At 43.1% G+C, this 20,962-nt stretch overlaps 1 protein-coding gene across 1 annotated transcript in view; it reads right to left on the bottom strand.

The window, feature by feature from the left end:
- LOC138658304 (uncharacterized) overlaps positions 1-20,962 on the bottom strand; it is a 238,014-nt gene that overhangs the window by 201,534 nt on the left and 15,518 nt on the right. Inside the window, exons 5-7 of the mRNA XM_069745780.1 lie at positions 9,925-10,013; positions 6,330-6,492; positions 4,128-4,208 (exon numbers count right to left, since the gene is read on the bottom strand). Of these exons, the coding sequence (XP_069601881.1) occupies positions 4,128-4,208; positions 6,330-6,492; positions 9,925-10,013 (333 nt within the window). The remainder of the gene's footprint in view (positions 1-4,127; positions 4,209-6,329; positions 6,493-9,924; positions 10,014-20,962) is intronic.

The following is a 20,962-nucleotide window of genomic DNA, read 5'->3' as shown; positions in this document are numbered from 1 at the left end:
CCACATGTGTAAAAAAAAATGATTAAAAAAAATTCCTAAATAAAGAAAAAAAAATATTATTCCCATAAATACATTTCTTTATCTAAATAAAAAAAAAAAACAATAAAAGTACACATATTTAGTATCGCCACGTCTGTAACGACCCAACCTATAAAACTGTCCCACTCGTTAACCCCTTCAGTAAACACCGTAAGAAAAAACCAAACGCGGAACGGTATAAACGCCTCCCCCAAAAGAAATTCATGAATAGCTGGTTTTTGGTCATTCTGCCTCACAAAAATCAGAATAAAAAGCGATCAAAAAATGTCACGTGCCCGAAAATGTTACCAATAAAAACGTCAACTAGTCCTGCAAAAAACAAGACCTCACATGATTCTGTGGACTCAAATATGGAAAAATTATAGCTCTCAAAATGTGGTAACGCAAAAAATATTTTTTGCAATAAAAAGCGTCTTTCAGTGTGTGATGGCTGCCAATCATAAAAATCCGCTTAAAAACCCACTATAAAAGTAAATCAAACCTCCCTTCATCACCCCCTTAGTTAGGGAAAAGTTAAAAAATAAAAAAAATGTATTTATTTCCATTTTCCCGCTAGGGTTAGGGTTAGGGCTAGGGTTAGGGTTAAGGCTAGGGCTAGGGTTAGGGCTAGGGTTAGGGTTGGGGCTAGGGTTAAGGCTACAGTTAGGGTTGGGGCTAAAGTTAGGCTTAGGGTTTGGATTACATTTACGGTTGGGAATAGGGTTGGGATTAGGGTTAGGGGTGTGTCTGGGTTAGAGGTGTGGTTAGGGTTACCGTTGGGATTAGGGTTAGGGGTGTGTTTGGATTAGGGTTTCAGTTATAATTGGAGGTTTCCATTGTTTAGGCACATCAGGGGCTCTCCAAACACGACATGGCGTCTGATCTCAATTCCAGCCAATTCTGCATTGAAAAAGTAAAACAGTGCTCCTTCCCTTCTGAGCTCTCCCGTGTGCCCAAACAGGAGTTTACCCCAACATATGGGGTATCAGCGTACTCAGGACAAATTGGACAACAACTTTTGGGGTCCAATATCTCCTGTTACCCTTGGGAAAATACAAAACTGGGGGCTAAAAAATAATTTTTGTGGGAAAAAAAAATATTTTTTATTTTCACGGCTCTGCGTTATAAACTGTAGTGAAACACTTGGGGGCTCAAAGTTCTCACAACATCTAGATAAGTTCCTTGGGGGGTTTAGTTTCCAACATGGGGTCACTTGTGGGGGGTTTCTACTGTTTAGGTACATTAGGGGCTCTGCAAACGCAATGTGATGCCTGCAGACCATTCCATCTAAGTCTGCGTTCCAAATGGCGCTCCTTCCCTTCTGAGCCCTCCCATGCACCCAAACGGTGGTTCCCCCCCACATATGGGGTATTAGCGCACTCAGGAGGAATTGGACCCCAAAAGTTGTTGTCCAATTTGTCCTGTTACCCTCGGAAAAATACAAAACTGGGGGCTAAAAAATTATTTTTGTGGGAAAAATTTTTGTTTTATTTTTACGACTCTGCATTATAAACTTCTGTGAAGCACTTGGTGGGTCAAAGTGCTCACCACTCCTCTAGATGAGTTCCTTAGGGGGTCTACTTTCCAAAATGGTGTCACTTGTGGGGGGTTTCAATGTTTAGGCACATCAGTGGCTCTCCAAACGCAACATGGCGTCCCATCTCAATTCCAGTCAATTTTGCATTGAAAAGTCAAATGGCGCTCCTTCGCTTCCGAGCTCTGTCATGCACCCAAACAGTGGTTTACCTCCACATATGGGGTATCGGCGTACTCAGGACAAATTGTACAACAACGTTTGGGGTCCATTTTCTCCTGTTACCCTTGGTAAAATAAAACAAATTGGAGCTGAAGTAAATTTTTTGTGAAAAAAAGTTAAATGTTCATTTTTATTTAAACATTCAAAAAATTCCTGTGAAACACCTGAAGGGTTAATAAACTTCTTGAATGTGGTTTTGAGCACCTTGAGGGGTGCAGTTTTTAAAATGGTGTTACACTTGGGTATTTTCTATCATATAGACCCCTCAAAATGACTTCAAATGAGATGTGGTCCCTAAAATAAAATGGTGTTGGAAAAATGAGAAATTGCTCGTCAACTTTTAACCCTTATAACTCCCTAACAAAAAAAAATTTGGGTTCCAAAATTGTGCTGATGTAAAGTAGACATGTAGAAATGTTACTTATTAAGTATTTTGTGTGACATATCTCTGTGATTTAATTGCATAAAAATTCAAAGTTGGAAAATTGCGAAATTTTCAAAATTGCTGCCAAATTTCCATTTTTTCCACAAATAAACGCAGGTAATATCAAAGAAATTTTACCACTATCATGAAGTACAATATGTCACGAGAAAACATTGTCAGAATCACCGGGATCCGTTGAAGCGTTCCAGAGTTATAACCTCATAAAGGGACAGTGGTCAGAATTGTAAAAATTGGTCCGGTCATTAACGTGCAAACCACCCTTGGGGGTAAAGGGGTTAACCTAGGATCGTCAGTGGGTCTATTCTCAAGGAATGGGTCACCCACTCCATCGTAGGGTATCAGCTTAGTCACAGTGCAGGGTCAGTTTTTGCTCCTTGTATCCTAGTTCTGTGTTGCAGTTCCATAACAGTTTGTCCAGCCACACATAAAAAAAAAAAATTCTCTCCCGGATTCCTTCAATATGTGCAGCGTCCAGGAACTTGCTCAACGATCCCAAGGGTTAACTTTGGAAGTAGCCGACATGCAACAGCATGTGAGTAATTACTCTCGTGCACACTCTGAAGAACCTAAGGTAGAATTACCTGAGTCCGTTTTCCCCCTTCTATCCTAGTTCTGTGTTGCAGTTCCGTAACAATGCCTGTCTATCAGCTGTGCCTGCCCACCTGTCTATTAGCTGTGTCCGCCTGCCTGTCAACAAGCAGTGCCCACCTGCCTGTCTACCAGCTATGCCCACCTGAACCTGTCTGCCAAGATGGAAGTCTTGCCCGCCAGCCTGTCTATCAGTCGTGCCCGCCTGCCTGTCCATCAGCCGTTTCTGCCTGCCTATCTATCAGCCATGCCCACCTGCACCTGTCTGTCAAGATCTCAGTCTTTCCTGCCAGTACCGGCCAGCCTCTGTGTCTGTCTTGCCAGTAACTATATCAGCCGTGCCAGCCAGTACTTGCCAAGTCTACCGTTCCTGGTTGCTCCTGCCTCCCGTCACTTGGGATCAGCTGCCATTCACTCAATGTCAGTTCTGGAGTAGCCCTGGGTTCCGCCTTCCTCATCTCTCCTCGGATCGCGGTATCGTCAGCCGCCGTGCACCATGGTCTGACTTGGTGAATCACCTAGTCACCTCCAAGCTCTCCTCAGATCATGGCACAGTGGCTCCATCACTCAGTCCATTATAAATGGTAACTTAAGATAACCTTCTCCCAGGCCTTATATCCAGTTAAACCTTGGCTCTAGCCCTCACCCGTAATGCCTGTACAAACAGGTCGGGCATTTGATATAATGTTAAAATACTAATAGTCTCTTAAGCTTGGGGATCATAATAGAATTATCAAGGTTGCAATAGGGTAAGTCATTGATGAGTGGGGGCGCCTATTGTGCTATATCTAGGGTGCCTAACAACAGAGATTAATAAGGAAAGATTAGCCCCCACTACCCTGGGCGATTGTTAGACTTTATTTTGCTGTGCTTGATATTTTATACACAATTATTCATTTTTAGAAATTCGTCTAATTACAATTACACTTCACTTTTTGGAGATTTTTTAAACAATTCTATAATAAAATATAACATTTTTAAGGGTTTAATTTTGTTAGTTGTAGTGATTACCCTTTTTGAATCACCTATGTAAGCCTTGACTGCCCATATATTTGGACATATTCAGTAATATATCACCCCTTCATCATGTATTTTATGATATACTGTATGTGATCATTGTTATAATAAATCATTGGAGAGAATAAGTATTTTGATCCACTCATTTAGGAACCGCTCAAGAACTTAAATTGCTCAATCCTATTTTTGCTGGTAATATGCAGGGAGTAAAAAAAAATGTTGTGTCTATTGAACATCTGGATGTATGAGAAAAACAGCAGGATGAAATATTCGGTGTAGTTGAAAAACATGTGATTAGTTTACCTCTTTGCTAATCACCAGCAGTTCCACCTCTGATTTGCACACAAACGATGTAAGTCTTTCATTAGTAACAAGGCCAATATCCTGCAAACAAAAAGAGGAATAGACACTAACTTCATCTAAGAGATACTAATTTTATTACAAGTTAATATTGTTCAGTCATTGAAAAATAAGTAGCTGGATAGAACACATCGGAGTCTAAAAAAGTGAAAAGAAAATGATGAAAAGCTGAAAAAATTCCAAAACATTCATGTTTTTAAACTATCTGTAAATTCACATACAGGAGAGTGAAAAAAGTAGCATTGCAATTAGTATTATTGTACATTTAATATTAAATGCCACCAATAAGTTCACATTAGTATCTGACCTATAGGCATATGTTACTTGTCATCTTTATAATTCATTTTTAGTTTCTAGTGTCCATTTTGGGGGGCGGATGGGGGATAGTCAAGTTGTTTTATTACTCAGAAACTGTATAGTGTGAAGCATAAAAAGAAATCATTTACTATAAAAAAAAATTAGGAAATAAAAACGTGATCTTTGTGGGTGACTTCCAACTATCCAGTATCTTTAAAGTAAAACTCATAGACTTTGGTACACAGTCCTTAAAGCTGGATTCATAGGATTAAGTTGATTCTTTTTACATTTTGGGGGGTTGGTAAAATGTGACAGCCGGATGTTTGCTGGTGCTGAACTGGAAAATATGTTCTCGATATATAATAAATTTCGCTTGTGGCATTTTATTTCTGTTTTTAGACTGTAATGGTGTTCATAGAGCATGGTTACACAGAATTTGCCCAATTTCTCAAGAAGTTACAAACTCTCCTTCCTCCATAGTAAATGCAAAAGTTTTATAATATTAATGCAGTGCCCCAGAGTCCTGGTCGTTGCAGTAATGTTATTATTCCACCAGGGGGAGTGATGTTACGTATGAAGGCAATGAAGGAGATCTTCTGTTCAGGTATCACAACCACAAAACACACTTCACACTCCAGTCCGCCAGGGGGAGCCATGCTTCCATCTACTAGGGCTCTCCTCACACTTAGGTAAAACTGATGGGTTGGTTAGGAAGTTAGACAGGAGCTGACTGGAGGGAGTAGGAGATAGTCAGTGAGTCCCAACCGAGTTTGGCAGAGGCTGGTTGGAGTGGGTTCCAGCCAGCTCCAGACTGCGGCCTGCGGGAGACGAGGGTACACGGAGCTGCGCCTGCATCCCATACGGCAGCATCCCACGAAAGAGACATTGAAAGGAATTGTGTTGCAGTGAGTGAGCAACGAAGTCATAGCAAGAGGAGAGGAACATCAGCGGGAGACCAGCTAGAAGCAGGCTGCCTCCTTCTGAAGCGCAGTACCGGTAGCCAGAACACCGAGGGAGTAAGGATCTCTATCTCTATGCCGTTACTTCAGAGACCTGTTCACACTGAGTCTATGTTTGGATGTGCCGGTCAGGTTTTTGAAATGTTACTTCAGAGACTGGCAGGACAGTTGATTCCACGTTGGCTGCCCGACCATATACCCAGGAGGCAGGGTGGCAACTTGTGGGGGCCGGGGCGTTTCTAGGGTCCCTATAAAAAGCCTCAGGCCACCAGTCATATGGGTTTGTCCTATCCATCAGGGGGACAGAGAGAAAGAGACTTAACATCTACAATAGTTGTGAGGACCTTACCGAGTTGCTCAGAAGGGAGGTACTACAATGCCCAGGCGCTAGAGGAAGGCTATTGAATTCCACCTGGATAAGGGGACTCTGGATTTGCCTTCAGACCATCCGGACTCTGCCTACCCTGTGGTCCCTACCCTGGACTGTGGATGCTGAAGCCTTCAGTAAAGGTAAAGAGACTGCAACCTTGTGTCCTTGTCATTCACTGTGCCTTACATCATCCACCATCTACACTCTGGGAAGCCCTGGGGACATACTTCACCTGTGGGAAGGTATACCATCTAGCTGCCATAACATCACCCCAGCGGACCCCTAAGCAGCATCTGTCACCCTGACCGAATACCACAGGTGGTGTCATGAACTTTATCCCTTTAAAAACCTTTCCCCCCATTTCATCAACGGACGTTCCCCTAGGGCCACGAACCGGGTCAGCCACTGTGACATCCCCACCGAGAACAGAAGGGCCCGGATCCGAGTACCCCACAGCCCTTGGGGGCGCGCCGCATCAACAGTTGTGATAAAAAAAAATGCTAAATCGTGAATACTTACCCCAACAAAATCTCCTTCTTCAACTTCATATAATACTGAAGATGACAAACTTTGCTTCTTAGAAGTTGACCCCTCCGTGGTTACGTCTAAACGTCCAGATAATATTATGTAACACTCACATGGAACCTGTCCTTGTTTAATAACTAATGTTTTTGATTCATACCTGTAAAAACATAAATGTCATCATGCAACGTTACTGGTATAGCAATTATTCATTTACAATAGAAAATCAAGATTGGAGATTGCCGTGAATCAAGTCAGCAACTTAAAGAAGCACTCCTATGAAAGTGTTTATCCTCTTAACCCCTTCACCCCGAGCCTGTTTTCACTTTCTTAACAAGGCCAAATTTTACAATTCTGACCAATGTAATTTTATGTGGTAACAATTCTGGAACGATTCAACAGGTCCCACTGATTCTGAGACTGTTTTCTCATGATATATTGTACTCCGTAATAGTGGTAACATTTGATCATTCTGACTTGCTTTTATTTGTGAATATATCGGAAATTCGGCAAATATTTGGAAAATATTGCAGTTTTCAAACTTTTAATTTGTATGCCCTTAAACCAGAGAGTTATGTAACACAAAATAGTTAATAAATAACATTTCCCACATGTCTACTTTACATCAGCACAATTTTTTAAACATATTTTTTTTTGTTAGGAAATTATATGGGTTAAAAGTTGACAAGCGATTTCTAATTTTTCCAACAAAATTTACAAAACTATTTTTTAGGGACCATCTCACATTTGAAGTGACTTTGTCACTTCATGATAGAAAATACCCAAAAGTGACACCATTCTAAATATGTGGGCTTATTTTTTGCTGGATGAGTTGACATTTTTATTGGTACTATTTTTGGACACATTACAATTTTTGATTGCTTTTTATTTAAATTTTTTTGGATGCAGAATGAACAAAAAACAGCAATTCAGGAATTGTTTATTTGTTTTTTTTTATGTCTTTTGCGTGTGGTAAAATTTATAAGGCAGCTTTATTCTTCGGGTCAGTACGATTACACCGATACCTCATTTATCTTTTCTTTTGCTTTAGCGCTTTTACTCGATAAAACTATTTTAGAGAAAAAAATAATTATTTTTGCGTCACTTTATTCTGAGAGTTATAACTTTTTTATATTTCCACTGATGACGCTGTATGGCTGCTTGTTTTTTGTGGGACAAGATGACGTTTTCAGAGAAACCATTTTATTTTACATTGGTCTTTTTGATCGCGTTTTATACCACTTTCTGTTCGGCGGTATGATGATAAAGCATAGTTTTTTGCCTCATTTTTATTATTTTTTTAAACGGTGTCCACTGAAGGGATTTATTAGTGGTACAGTTTTATAGGTTGGGTTGTTCTGGACGCAGCAAAAACAAATAAGTGCACTTTTTTATTTTATTTTTTACATAAATATATGTATTTATTGGATTAATATTTTTTCTTTTTTCTGTTCTTCATTTTACAGATCTGACTACATGTTCAAAGTGACAGGTTCCTTTAAAAGAATAACAGTCATTTTAATTTTGTATCCCATAAATCTATAATATACATGAAAATAAGAAACTTTGCAATATATCTTATCAGAGTAATCAGCTTCTTTCTCCTCGTAAACTGATCATTCATTTTCAGCTCACAGATAAAATCAGTGAACGCAGATTTTCCCATTAATGAGATGGCAGCTGGTGCTCATAGAATTCTATGGAGAAACGTAACTGTCTTTCCAGGAGAACTTGCAGCAGAATATCGGTGTATGCAGCAGAATATCTCAGTAATGGGAAAATCAGTCTTCACTGAATACAGATTTTACCCATGGATTGAGAGTAAATGATCAGTTCAGGAGGATAAAGAATCAAATTTCTCTGATAAGGTATATTACAAAGTTTCTTATTTTCATGTTTACTATTGAGTTATGAAATAAAATTAAAATGGTGGTTACTCCTTAAGCTTGGTACAATTGGGCTAGTTTAATAGCCAAAGGTATTCTGTAAGAGTATGACCGGGACGGTCATGTGCTTCTCCCTTAATAAGAAATCGGTTATAAGTTGTGTATAGGAAAATGTGTTATGCATAGAACCTTATAGGCACCAAGTTGCATGGTTAATGTATCTTGATGTAATAGATATGATATGTACAATTGTATAGAGTTTTATACGTGCTTAGTGATGTGGATCTCTCAACTGTGTTTTGATGAAGATATAATGTATTAGATATAGGGAAAGCTATAGGACATAGAATAAAGGTTTAGCTTTAGAGATGAGGTAGGACTGGAACAGTGTAGTGGTGGGCACAACAGATTCAGGAAGTAGAAAGGTACAGTATCGGAACAGTTAATATGGTTGGGACCAGCCCACCATGGCAGGGGGCAAAGTCAGACAAAAAGGAGAAACACTTCCTGATTAAATTGCATACAGTGTTAGTAAGAAGAAAAGCAAAGTTCAAGGTCAATGGGCTGGAGGCACAGGAAGTACCTATCGTTCAGGCGGTATGGGATCCTGTGGAACTCCCTGCAGACATTCCTAGAATGTCTGGAGCCTCCAGCTCGAGTTAGTGGCTATAGAAAGCACTGACATTACTTCCATAATGTGGAAGATGGACGTGAAAAAACATGAGAGGGACATGACAGAATCTGTGAGGACTTCGGAGCCTATTAGAAAATCCCTGAAGCTGAAGGGTCTAATAAGCGGACGGATAGAACAGGCTGAAATAACGGAGAATGTGAACGTGCACTACGCCAGGAACCCTAGTAAGGACAATGAAGGTTGTGCCCAATACTGCATGATGTCATCTACTGAACTGACACTGTTACGTAAAGTTGGACTGGTTAAGCAGTCTGTTTTATGTGCGGATGTCATTGGATCTGGAATCGTGGAGACGTAGGAGGCCTGAGCCCGAACTGTGAGTGTACTATGGCAAGTGGGAGTTGTCAGGGTATGGGAACACAGCAGCCCATCGCCCATGAATACCGCCTTGTGCTCCTTATACTTCCGTGTTTTCTTCCTGAAATTCCCAGGAGACTATATACAGTATAAGCCTGAAACAGGGGATTCGATTTAAAACTTCTTTAGACAGGAACTCAACACAGCTCTAAAGCACAGGCAAAGGTTCATACGCATTTTGGGTGCAATCTGACTCAAGGTGGATCAGTGAAGTATCTTTCAGTCCAACAAAGAATCACTCAAGGGACGGACGCTGGTTTATACTTAGCAATGTACAATTACTGTGCCTTTAAGACTGCAACCATCAAGCTTTCTGTGCCTTCTTGTCAAAAATAAAGACTGGTCCCATTCTCATCATAACTTGCCTCTATAGTCATTAGATTAAAAAATCATTGATTCTTCTTTTGACATGTTTGGATGCTTTTCAATACAAATATATGCTAAATCAATATATACATTACAATATACATTTTTGCACAATGGGAGTCAAAGGCAGTCATGTGCATGTATATAGGCATTAAAAGGTCCCACAAATGTAAAACAAAATATAGACTACAACATATAAAACAGAGAAAATGATTAAAAAAACCACTACAATTTCCTGTGTATTGCGTTTTATGTTCAGCTTAATGGCCTGAGCGATATGAACACTTACTCTTGGTAGACGAGATGCTGGCACAGCTCCAATTGTGTCTTGTCTCGAAGACTCTGAAATGCTCTATTCTTCTTTAGACACAGCTGTATCTTTAAAAAAAATATGTTTGTTTTTTTTTATTAATTGGTGTGACAATAATCTAGGTGACATGTTTTATACATAGTCATCTGTATTAGTAACCTTACCGCAGTAACACACCGTCACAAAGGCTGCTCGCTGCTCATGGAGCCCAATGTTGTGGAACATCACTGACCAATGTAATCCAAACAGTTCAACTTTACTAAACACAACTGCAAATGCAGTGGTACATGAAGCAGCTTGGTTACTGTTACTATCAGTGGCTGAACATGTTTATTGCTCTTAATACTTGTGAGAGGAACAGTTTCTTAACATCGAGGCAATTCCCAAATTTATAAAAACAAAGAACAATTTATGCCATCTTCTTGCTCAGGTCTCAGTTTACCTCACGGGTCAACAACCAGTAATGTGTTACTTCATGAAGTCTCGTAACAAATTTATCTGCACCCTGATTCCGGCAATAATCTGTCTCTCACAGACACTGCCTTAGGGCATTGCCTCTGTGACATAGACCCACTTCTCACATGTTCTGTACATTATTATTATTATTATTTATTATTATACTGCCATTTTTCCAATGGCGCTTTACATGTGAGGAGGGGTATACATAATAAAAAAACAAGTACAGTAATCTTAAACAATACAAGTCACGACTGGTAAGGGAGGAGAGAGGACCCTGCCCGCGAGGGCTCACAATCTACAAGGGATGGGTGAGGATACAATAGGCGATGGCAGAGCTGGTCATGCAGTGGCTTGGTGGATCAGTGGTTACTGCAGGTTGTACTTTCACGTGTTCCTTCCAAACATTCTGTCCAGAAGGCGATCTCACTATTGAACAATCAGGCTATGCTTCAGGAGGACCACTTCATATTTACTGACAATGGGACAGTGGTTCCAGTTTTAACCCTGACTTACAGGCTATATATTATAATATATGGAGAATTATGGGGTGCACTTTATGGTGGTGCATTATACTATATGGAGGGCTCTGGAATTGTATTATAATATATGGAGAATTATGGGGTGCATTTTCTATGGGGGTGCATTATACTATATGGAGGGCTATGGGGTGCATTATAATATATGGTGCCAATTATACTATATGGAAGCCATTATACTTGTAGGGCTCTGTGGGAGCATGATAATACTTTGAGGGCTATGAGGGCACTGCCCCCATCTCCATCTTGGGAAGTTCTCTGCACCCAGCTTGTGCATAGTATTAGATAGCCATGGTGAGTTGCTTATTGAATTTTTTTCTGTGGTTTAATAATGAGGGCTATGAGGAAACCTTTATACTTTTTGGGGGGCAATTTGAGGGCTGTGTTGGGGGCCATTATACAGTGTGAAGAGATGTAGGGGCGATTAGGCCATTATATGGTATGTGGGTCCATTATACTACATGGAGGGCTGTGTGGGGGTCACAGTTGGGAATCATACTTTGCCGCAGTAGTTGATGGGGGGTACAGTAGGGTCACTGTGCTGTGTGTGTGGAGGGTCCTGTGGAGCAATTCACTGTGGGGGGATCACAGTGTTTTTGGGACACTTTTGTTGGCATCACACCTTTGGGGGTAATGAAAGAATGAAAGAGGAATCTAGGGGCTTCAGCAGAAGGAAAATTAATTTGTAATGGCAGCAAAGACGTGAGATAATATGTGACCCAGCCAAATATTCTTTTTTGAGGGGGGGCCCCAATTAGAATTTCTGCTATGGGACCCCATGATTTCTATGTACGCCCATGGTGCAGGGTGCATTGTCCCTTTCACATAAGCCTCTCCTGCAGGACTGATTGGCCATAACTTACACACCACATCCATTGCTGCCCCTTGGTACATACAGTCATTCCAGCCGTGTTTCTCTCGAGCAGCAGTTGCGCTCGTCCCCCTTCTCGCTCCCACATCCCTTATTCAACCCAATAGAAAAGCCCCTGCTATTACCTTCGGACAGCCCTGTGTGCGGCGCTTGTGATTGGCTAAGCTTTTTGGGAGAAGGAGGCATGGTCTGTTGAGGAAGATGCTCCATTTTACCAGCTTAGTGCAGTGGTGGCTTGCTAATGCACAGACTGCAGGTCATTGCATGTGGTGTGTGGACAATGCTGCATGGTGGACATGTCTGACTAGTTAGTGCCAGGCAGCGGCCACATTGCAGCTGTCCAGAGTTTTGTAGGCGTGTGCCAGAGATAATAGGTTGGCAATCAGTGTCTGCCTCCTGTGCTATAAGGGTGCAGGACTGTGTCTGCCTACAGGGCCATCGCTCTACCAGCCATCACTGTGTATCTGTATGCTTGTGCCAGGCCTGCCATTGCCATTAATGATCCTTGTTCGGGATTCTTCTGTGGGGTTCTTGTATGTGCATGTGATGGCGCTGACATACTTGTGTTTGGGGGGCGCTGTTTTGAAGTTCGCCTCAGGGAGCAGAGAGGCTAGGTTCACTCCTGACTATAATGGACACCCTGCTTCAATAACCACAATCAGCGTTGGCTTCAACCATGTCCATTTAACCCCCTAGATGCTTCTGTCGATAGCAACCATCTAGATGGTTAACAGAACTTGGGATCTCCTTCTTTAACACCATTGGCGCCCTAAAATAATGGCCTGAGAGACTACCAGTTATACTGGCCTGTTGAGATGTTAGCAATATATAGTGGTGAAAATACAATTTGTCATTCCACTTTGAATTAATTCCTGAAAAGCACCTGAAAGGTTAAGGCTACTTTCACACTAGCATCGGCGTCGGGCCGACGTACCGACGCATCCTGTCACAATGCAGCACAACGGGGGCAGCGAATGCATTATTACAACGCATCCGCTGCCCCATTGTGAGTTGCGGGTAGGAGGGGGCGGAGTTCCGGCAGCGCATGCGCGGTCGGAAATGGCGGACTCAACGCACCAAAAAACGTTACAAGCAACGTTTTTGGTGCCGACGGTCCGACACAACATGATGCAACTGTTGCACGACTGTCACGCCGTAAGCGGCGTTTAAGGGGCAGGACGGCGTACTGGGACCCGCACCTGTTCCTACCACTTTAATGGGGCCCTGGCTTTCCCTTATCTCGGGGGTACCTATGATGGTTAGGAGGCCCGAGCCGCCAGCATATCCCTGTCTCCTGTGCAGGCCCTATAAGTGGCCCCCTCTTCCCCCAGGGAGGAGGACTGTGCCAGTGTATAAACACAACAATAAACAGGGTATACAGACAAAGTAACTAAAAGTCTCAAACTCACCAAATGCTCAGACAACCACAGAGGGTACACATAGAAGGGAAGAGAGGGAGAAAACTAGGAAGGAAAACAGGTTTAACAAGCAACCAAAACAGCAGACACCAATCTCTGTAATAAACCTCCAAGCTCCAAATATCACTCTCCTTCAACCTCCAAGCCAGGCAGCAGGACTGATCACTGACACTAGCTGTAGTGAAGGCTGGGTCTATATAGAGGAGGAGATTACAAAAATCCACTTCAGCTGAGAGACCCAGCTCACAGCAAATTAGCAAATAAGGTTAACTCCTGCACTGCTGGCACAAAGCAGCCAGGTCAAAATTCAGGGGAAGAGCTTCTGTTCACTGTGTGTGAACAAGGCCCAGAGCGCTGCGGTTCACTGGAACCTCTCTGTCGTGGTAGCCCCGTGACAACGATGGTTGCGACGTGTGGCAATGCGTCGCAATGCGTCGCTAATACAAGCCTATGGAGAAAAAACGGATCCTGCAGACAACTTTTCAGGATGCGTCTTTTCTGCAAAACGACGCATTGCGACGTGCGTCGTACGACGCTAGTGTGAAAGTAGCCTAAGACAAACTACCTGACAGCAGTTTTGCATATGTTGAGGCATGCTGTTTACAATGGCATAACTTTTGGGGGGTTTTCAATGTATAGCTCCACCAAAGTCACTTTAAGAGTGAATAGGTCCTTAAAAAATAAGTTTTGTAAAAAAATTTAAAAAAATTACTGATTTATTTTTAAACCTTCTAACATCCTAAAAATATAAAATAATATTTGAAAATTGGTGGTGATGTAAGGTAGACATGTGAAAATTTTTTTTTATCTATTATACTGTATATGGTATGACTATATGGACTAAAGGTATGAACATTCAAAGTTTGAAAATTGCTACTTTTTGGAAATCTTTGTTAAATTTCTAATTATGTCATAATTAAACACAAAACATATTAACCTAAAGCTATCACTACTTAAAGTATAATGTGTCATGAGTAAAATAGTTGCAAAACCACTGGTACATGTTTAAACATTTCAGTATTATTGTCACATAAAGTGACACATCAGTTTAAAAAATTGGTCTTTGTCACTGAGGGGTTAACATGGGGTCATAGATGGGGTCATAGATATCTTGGAAACAAACTCGGTGTCGGTGGTCATTGGAAGAAGTTGTCATGGAGGACTGGGCAGGATGGAGAAGAAAAAGGAAAAAGTGTTTACATACAGGAGACGTCACTTGTAACTAACTGGATTAAGTAACTATGTATTCTGACCAGTGTCTGTGTCTAAAATGATGTACTCTTGTATTGTTTGATGTGTAATAATGCTCTCCAGACCTGTTGAGTGGAAGTTTATAAAGGTATATGGCTTTAACTGTGCTAAAGATGTGACAATAACTTTATCATTTGGGTCAATAAAATTAAAACATTTTATTCTTTAGAGAACTTTTATGTATATTGCTGTATTTCGACACCTGTGTGTGTGTCTGCTGCACAATACTGTGTGTGGAAGAACTGCACTATACTGTGTGTATGGAGGGGGGCTGCATTATACTGTGTGTGCTTGTGTGTGTGTGGGGACGGCACTATACTGTGTGGGGCTGCATTATACTGTGAGTGGGGAGACTGCACTATACTGTGTATGTGTGGGGCCTGCACTATACTGTGTGGGGGCTGCACTATACTGTGTGAGGGGGTTGCACTATACTGTGTGGGGGTGGCTGCACTATACTGTGTGTCGGGGGCTGCACTATACTGTGTGTGGGCTGCATTATACTGTGAGTAGGGGGCTGCATGATAGTGTGTATGGGGGATGCATTATGCTGTGTGGGGGGCTGCATTATATTGTGAGTGAGGGGGCAGCACTATACTGTGTGTGGGGGGTTGCACTATACTGTGGGAGGACTGCATTATACTGTGAGTGAGGGGGCAGCATTATACTGTGTGTGGGGGGTTGCACTATACTGTGTGTAGGGGGCTGCACTGTTGTGAATTCTGTGGCAGAGCTCTCTCCTGTGGTCACAAGTGGTACTTCGACTGGTTCTCTCTGTGAGCTTCCGTTGGTGGAGGAAAGTGGTACTGCGGCTTCTGAGTTTCCTTCCTCAGGTGATGTGGTGAAGTCGTTAGGTGCTGCTCTATTTAACTCCACCTAGTGCTTTGATCCTGGCCTCCAGTCAATGTTCTAGTATTGGACCTGTTTCCTCCTGGATCGTTCCTGTGGCCTGCTGCTCTGCATAGCTAAGTTCCTCTTTGCTATTTGTTTGCTGTTTTTTTCTGTCCAGCTTGTCAATTTGTTTTTTACTGCTTGCTGGAAGCTCTGGGACGCAGAGGGTGTACCTCCGTGCCGTTAGTTCGGTACGGAGGGTCTTTTTGCCCCCTTTGCGTGGTTTTTGTAGGGTTTTGTGTTGACCGCAAAGTTACCTTTCCTATCCTCGCTCTGTTCAGAAAGTTGGGCCTCACTTTGCTAAATCTATTTCATCTCTACGTTTGTCTTTTCATCTTAACTCACAGTCATTATATGTGGGGGCTGCCTTTTCCTTTGGGGTATTTCTCTGAGGCAAGGTAGGCTTATTTTCTATCTTCAGGCTAGCTAGTTTCTCAGGCCGTGCCGAGTTGCATAGGGAGCGTTAGGCGCAATCCACGGCTGCCTTTAGTGTGGTTGGAGAGGATTAGGGATTGCGGTCAACAGAGTTCCCACGTCTCAGAGCTCGTTCTTGTTTTTTGGGTTATTGCCAGGTCACTGTATGTGCGCTGACCTCTATGTCCATTGTGGTACTGAATTACCTTTCATAACAGTACTGGAGGCCCAAAGTACTAATGATTCCCAATAGAGGGAAAAAAGAAGTTCTGAGACCATTTTTTTTTCTTTGCACTGTGTTTTGCCTTTTTTTTCCCCTAGACATTTGGGTGGTTCAGGACACAGGTGTAGCAATGGACATTAAAGGTCTGTCTTCATGTGTGGATCAGCTCACGGCAAGAGTACAAACTATTCAAGACTTTGTGGTTCAGAATTCTATGTTAGAACCGAGAATTCCTATTCCTATTTTGTTTTTTGGAGATAGAACTAAATTTCTGAGTTTCAAAAATAATTGTAAACTATTTCTGGCTTTGAAACCTCGCTCCTCTGGTGACCCAGTTCAACAAGTTAGGATCGTTATTTCTTTTTTGCGTGGCGATCCTCAGGACTGGGCATTTTCTCTTGCCTCAGGAGATCCTGCATTAAGTAATATCGATGCATTTTTCCTGGAGCTCGGATTGCTGTACGATGAGCCTAATTCTGTGGATCAGGCAGAGAAGAATTTGCTGGCTCTGTGTCAGGGTCAGGATGAAATAGAGGTATATTGTCAGAAATTTAGAAAGTGGTCCGTACTCACTCAATGGAATGAAGGCGCGCTCGCAGCTATTTTCAGAAAAGGTCTCTCTGAAGCCCTTAAGGATGTCATGGTGGGTTTTCCTATGCCTGCTGGTCTGAATGAGTCTATGTCTTTGGCCATTCAGATCGGTCGACGCTTGCGCCAGCGTAAATCTGTGCACCATTTGGCGGTATTACCTGAGCTTAAACCTGAGCCTATGCAGTGCGATAGGACTTTGACCAGAGTTGAACGGCAAGAACACAGACGTCTGAATGGGCTGTGTTTCTACTGTGGTGATTCCACTCATGCTATCTCTGATTGTCCTAAGCGCACTAAGCGGTTCGCTAGGTCTGCCACCATTGGTACGGTACAGTCAAAATTTCTTCTGTCTGTTACCTTGATCTGCTCTTTGTCTTCCTACTCTGTTATGGCATTTGTGGATTCAGGCGCAGCCCTGAATTTGATGGACTTGGAGTATGCTAGGCGTTGTGGGTTTTTCTTGGAGCCCTTGCAGTGTCCTATTCCATTGAGAGGAATTGATGCTACGCCTTTGGCCAAGAATAAGCCTCAGTACTGGACCCAGCTGACCATGTGCATGGCTCCTGCACATCAGGAGGTTATTCGCTTTCTGGTGTTGCATAATCTGCATGATGTGGTCGTGTTGGGGTTGCCATGGCTACAAGTCCATAATCCAGTATTAGATTGGAAATCCATGCCTGTGTCCAGCTGGGGTTGTCAGGGGGTACATGGTGATGTCCCATTTCTGACTATTTCGTCATCCACCTCTTCTGAGGTTCCTGAGTTCTTGTCTGATTACCGGGATTTATTTGATGAGCCCAAGTCCGATACCCTACCTCCGCATAGGGATTGTGATTGTGCTATCGATTTGATTCCTGGTAGTAAATTCCCAAAAGGTCGACTGTTTAATTTATCTGTGCCTGAGCACGCCGCTATGCGGAGTTATGTGAAGGAGTCTTTGGAGAAGGGGCATATTCGCCCGTCATCGTCGCCATTAGGAGCAGGGTTCTTTTTTGTAGCCAAGAAGGATGGTTCACTGAGACCTTGTATAGATTACCGCCTTCTAAATAAGATCACGGTTAAATTTCAGTACCCCTTGCCATTGTTATCTGATTTGTTTGCTCGGATTAAGGGGGCTAGTTGGTTCACTAAGATAGATATTCGTGGGGCGTATAATCTTGTGCGTATTAAGCGTGGCGATGAGTGGAAAACTGCATTTAATACGCCCGAGGGCCATTTTGAGTATCTAGTAATGCCATTCGGACTTGCCAATGCTCCATCAGTGTTTCAGTCCTTTATGCATGACATCTTCCGAGAGTACCTGGATAAATTCCTGATTGTGTACTTAGATTACATTTTGATCTTCTCGGATGATTGGGAGTCCCATGTGAAGCAGGTCAGAACGGTGTTTCAGGTCCTGCGTGCTAATTCTTTGTTTGTGAAGGGATCAAAGTGTCTCTTTGGTGTTCAGAAGGTTTCATTTTTGGGGTTCATCTTTTCCCCTTCTACTATCGAGATGGATCCTGTTAAGGTCCAAGCCATCCATAATTGGACTCAGCCGACATCTCTGAAAAGTCTGCAAAAGTTCCTGGGCTTTGCTAATTTTTATCGTCGCTTCATCTGCAATTTTCCTAGTATTGCTAAACCATTGACCGATTTGACCAAGAAAGGTGCTGATTTGGTCAATTGGTCTTCTGCTGCGGTGGAAGCTTTTCAAGAGTTGAAGCGTCGTTTTTCTTCTGCCCTTGTGTTGTGTCAACCAGATGTTTCGCTTCCGTTCCAGGTCGAGGTTTATGCTTCTGAGATTGGAGCAGGGGCTGTTTTGTCGCAGAGAAGTTCTGATTGCTCGGTGATGAAACCATGCGCCTTCTTTTCCAGGAAGTTTTCGCCTGCTGAGCGAAATTATGATGTGGGCAATCGAGAGTTGCTGGCCATGAAGTGGGCATTCGATGAGTGGCGTCATTGGCTTGAAGGAGCTAAGCATCGCGTGGTGGTCTTGACTGATCATAAGAACTTGACTTATCTCGAGTCCGCCAAGCGGTTGAATCCTAGACAAGCTCGTTGGTCGTTGTTTTTTGCCCGTTTTGACTTTGTGATTTCATACCTTCCGGGCTCTAAAAATGTGAAGGCGGATGCTCTGTCTAGGAGTTTTGTGCCCGACTCTCCGGGTGTATCTGAGCCGGCGGATATCCTCAAAGAGGGAGTAATTGTGTCTGCCATCTCCCCTGATTTGCGGCGGGTGCTGCAAAAATTTCAGGCTAATAAACCTGATCGTTGCCCAGCGGAGAAACTGTTTGTCCCTGGTAGGTGGACGAATAAAGTTATCTCTGAGGTTCATTGTTCGGTGTTGGCTGGTCATCCTGGAATCTTTGGTACCAGAGAGTTAGTGGCTAGATCCTTTTGGTGGCCATCTCTGTCGCGGGATGTGCGTACTTTTGTGCAGTCCTGTGGGATTTGTGCTCGGGCTAAGCCCTGCTGTTCTCGTGCCAGTGGGTTGCTTTTGCCCTTGCCGGTCCCGAAGAGGCCTTGGACACATATCTCTGTGGATTTTATTTCAGATCTTCCCGTCTCTCAAAAGATGTCAGTCATTTGGGTGGTCTGTGATCGCTTCTCTAAGATGGTCCATTTGGTACCCTTGTCTAAATTGCCTTCCTCCTCTGATTTGGTGCCATTGTTTTTCCAGCATGTGGTTCGTTTACATGGCATTCCAGAGAATATCGTTTCTGACAGAGGTTCCCAGTTTGTTTCGAGGTTTTGGCGAGCCTTTTGTGGTAGGATGGGCATTGACTTGTCTTTTTCCTCGGCTTTCCATCCTCAGACTAATGGCCAGACCGAACGAACCAATCAGATCTTGGAAACATATCTGAGATGCTTTGTTTCTGCTGATCAGGATGACTGGGTGTCCTTTTTGCCTTTGGCTGAGTTCGCCCTTAATAATCGGGCCAGCTCGGCTACCTTGGTTTCACCGTTTTTCTGCAACTCTGGGTTCCATCCTCATTTCTCTTCAGGGCAGGTTGAGTCTTCGGACTGTCCTGGTGTGGATACTGTGGTGGACAGGTTGCAGCAGATTTGGACTCATGTAGTGGACAATTTGACTTTGTCCCAGGAGAAGGCTCAGCGTTTTGCTAATCGCAGACGCTGTGTGGGTCCCCGACTTCGGGTTGGGGACTTGGTTTGGTTATCTTCTCGTCATATTCCTATGAAGGTTTCCTCTCCTAAGTTTAAACCTCGTTTTATTGGTCCGTATAGGATTTCTGAGGTTCTTAATCCTGTGTCTTTTCGTCTGACCCTTCCAGATTCTTTTTCCATACATAACGTATTCCATAGGTCATTGTTGCGGAGATACGTGGCACCTATGGATCCATCTGTTGATCCTCCTGCCCCGGTTTTGGTGGAGGGGGAGTTGGAGTATATTGTGGAGAAGATTTTGGATTCTCGTGTTTCAAGGCGGAAACTCCAGTATCTGGTTAAGTGGAAGGGTTATGCTCAGGAAGATAATTCCTGGGTCTTTGCCTCTGATGTCCATGCTCCCGATCTTGTTCGTGCCTTTCATATGGCTCATCCTGGTCGTCCTGGGAGCTCTGGTGAGGGTTCGGTGACCCCTCCTCAAGGGGGGGGTACTGTTGTGAATTCTGTGGCAGAGCTCCCTCCTGTGGTCACAAGTGGTACTTCGGCTGGTTCTCTCTGTGAGCTTCCGTTGGTGGAGGAAAGTGGTACTGCGGCTTCTGAGTTTCCTTCCTCAGGTGATGTGGTGAAGTCGTTAGGTGCTGCTCTATTTAACTCCACCTAGTGCTTTGATCCTGGCCTCCAGTCAATGTTCTAGTATTGGACCTGTTTCCTCCTGGATCGTTCCTGTGGCCTGCTGCTCTGCATAGCTAAGTTCCTCTTTGCTATTTGTTTGCTGTTTTTTTCTGTCCAGCTTGTCAATTTGTTTTTTACTGCTTGCTGGAAGCTCTGGGACGCAGAGGGTGTACCTCCGTGCCGTTAGTTCGGTACGGAGGGTCTTTTTGCCCCCTTTGCGTGGTTTTTGTAGGGTTTTGTGTTGACCGCAAAGTTACCTTTCCTATCCTCGCTCTGTTCAGAAAGTTGGGCCTCACTTTGCTAAATCTATTTCATCTCTACGTTTGTCTTTTCATCTTAACTCACAGTCATTATATGTGGGGGCTGCCTTTTCCTTTGGGGTATTTCTCTGAGGCAAGGTAGGCTTATTTTCTATCTTCAGGCTAGCTAGTTTCTCAGGCCGTGCCGAGTTGCATAGGGAGCGTTAGGCGCAATCCACGGCTGCCTTTAGTGTGGTTGGAGAAGATTAGGGATTGCGGTCAACAGAGTTCCCACGTCTCAGAGCTCGTTCTTGTTTTTTGGGTTTTTGCCAGGTCACTGTATG

This window comes from Ranitomeya imitator, chromosome 1 (genome assembly GCF_032444005.1).
Source record: "Ranitomeya imitator isolate aRanImi1 chromosome 1, aRanImi1.pri, whole genome shotgun sequence".
In the NCBI taxonomy this organism is placed as follows: domain Eukaryota; kingdom Metazoa; phylum Chordata; class Amphibia; order Anura; family Dendrobatidae; genus Ranitomeya; species Ranitomeya imitator.
The sequence above is the reverse complement of the archived record's forward strand: the minus strand, read 5'-3'. Positions and strand labels throughout refer to the sequence as shown.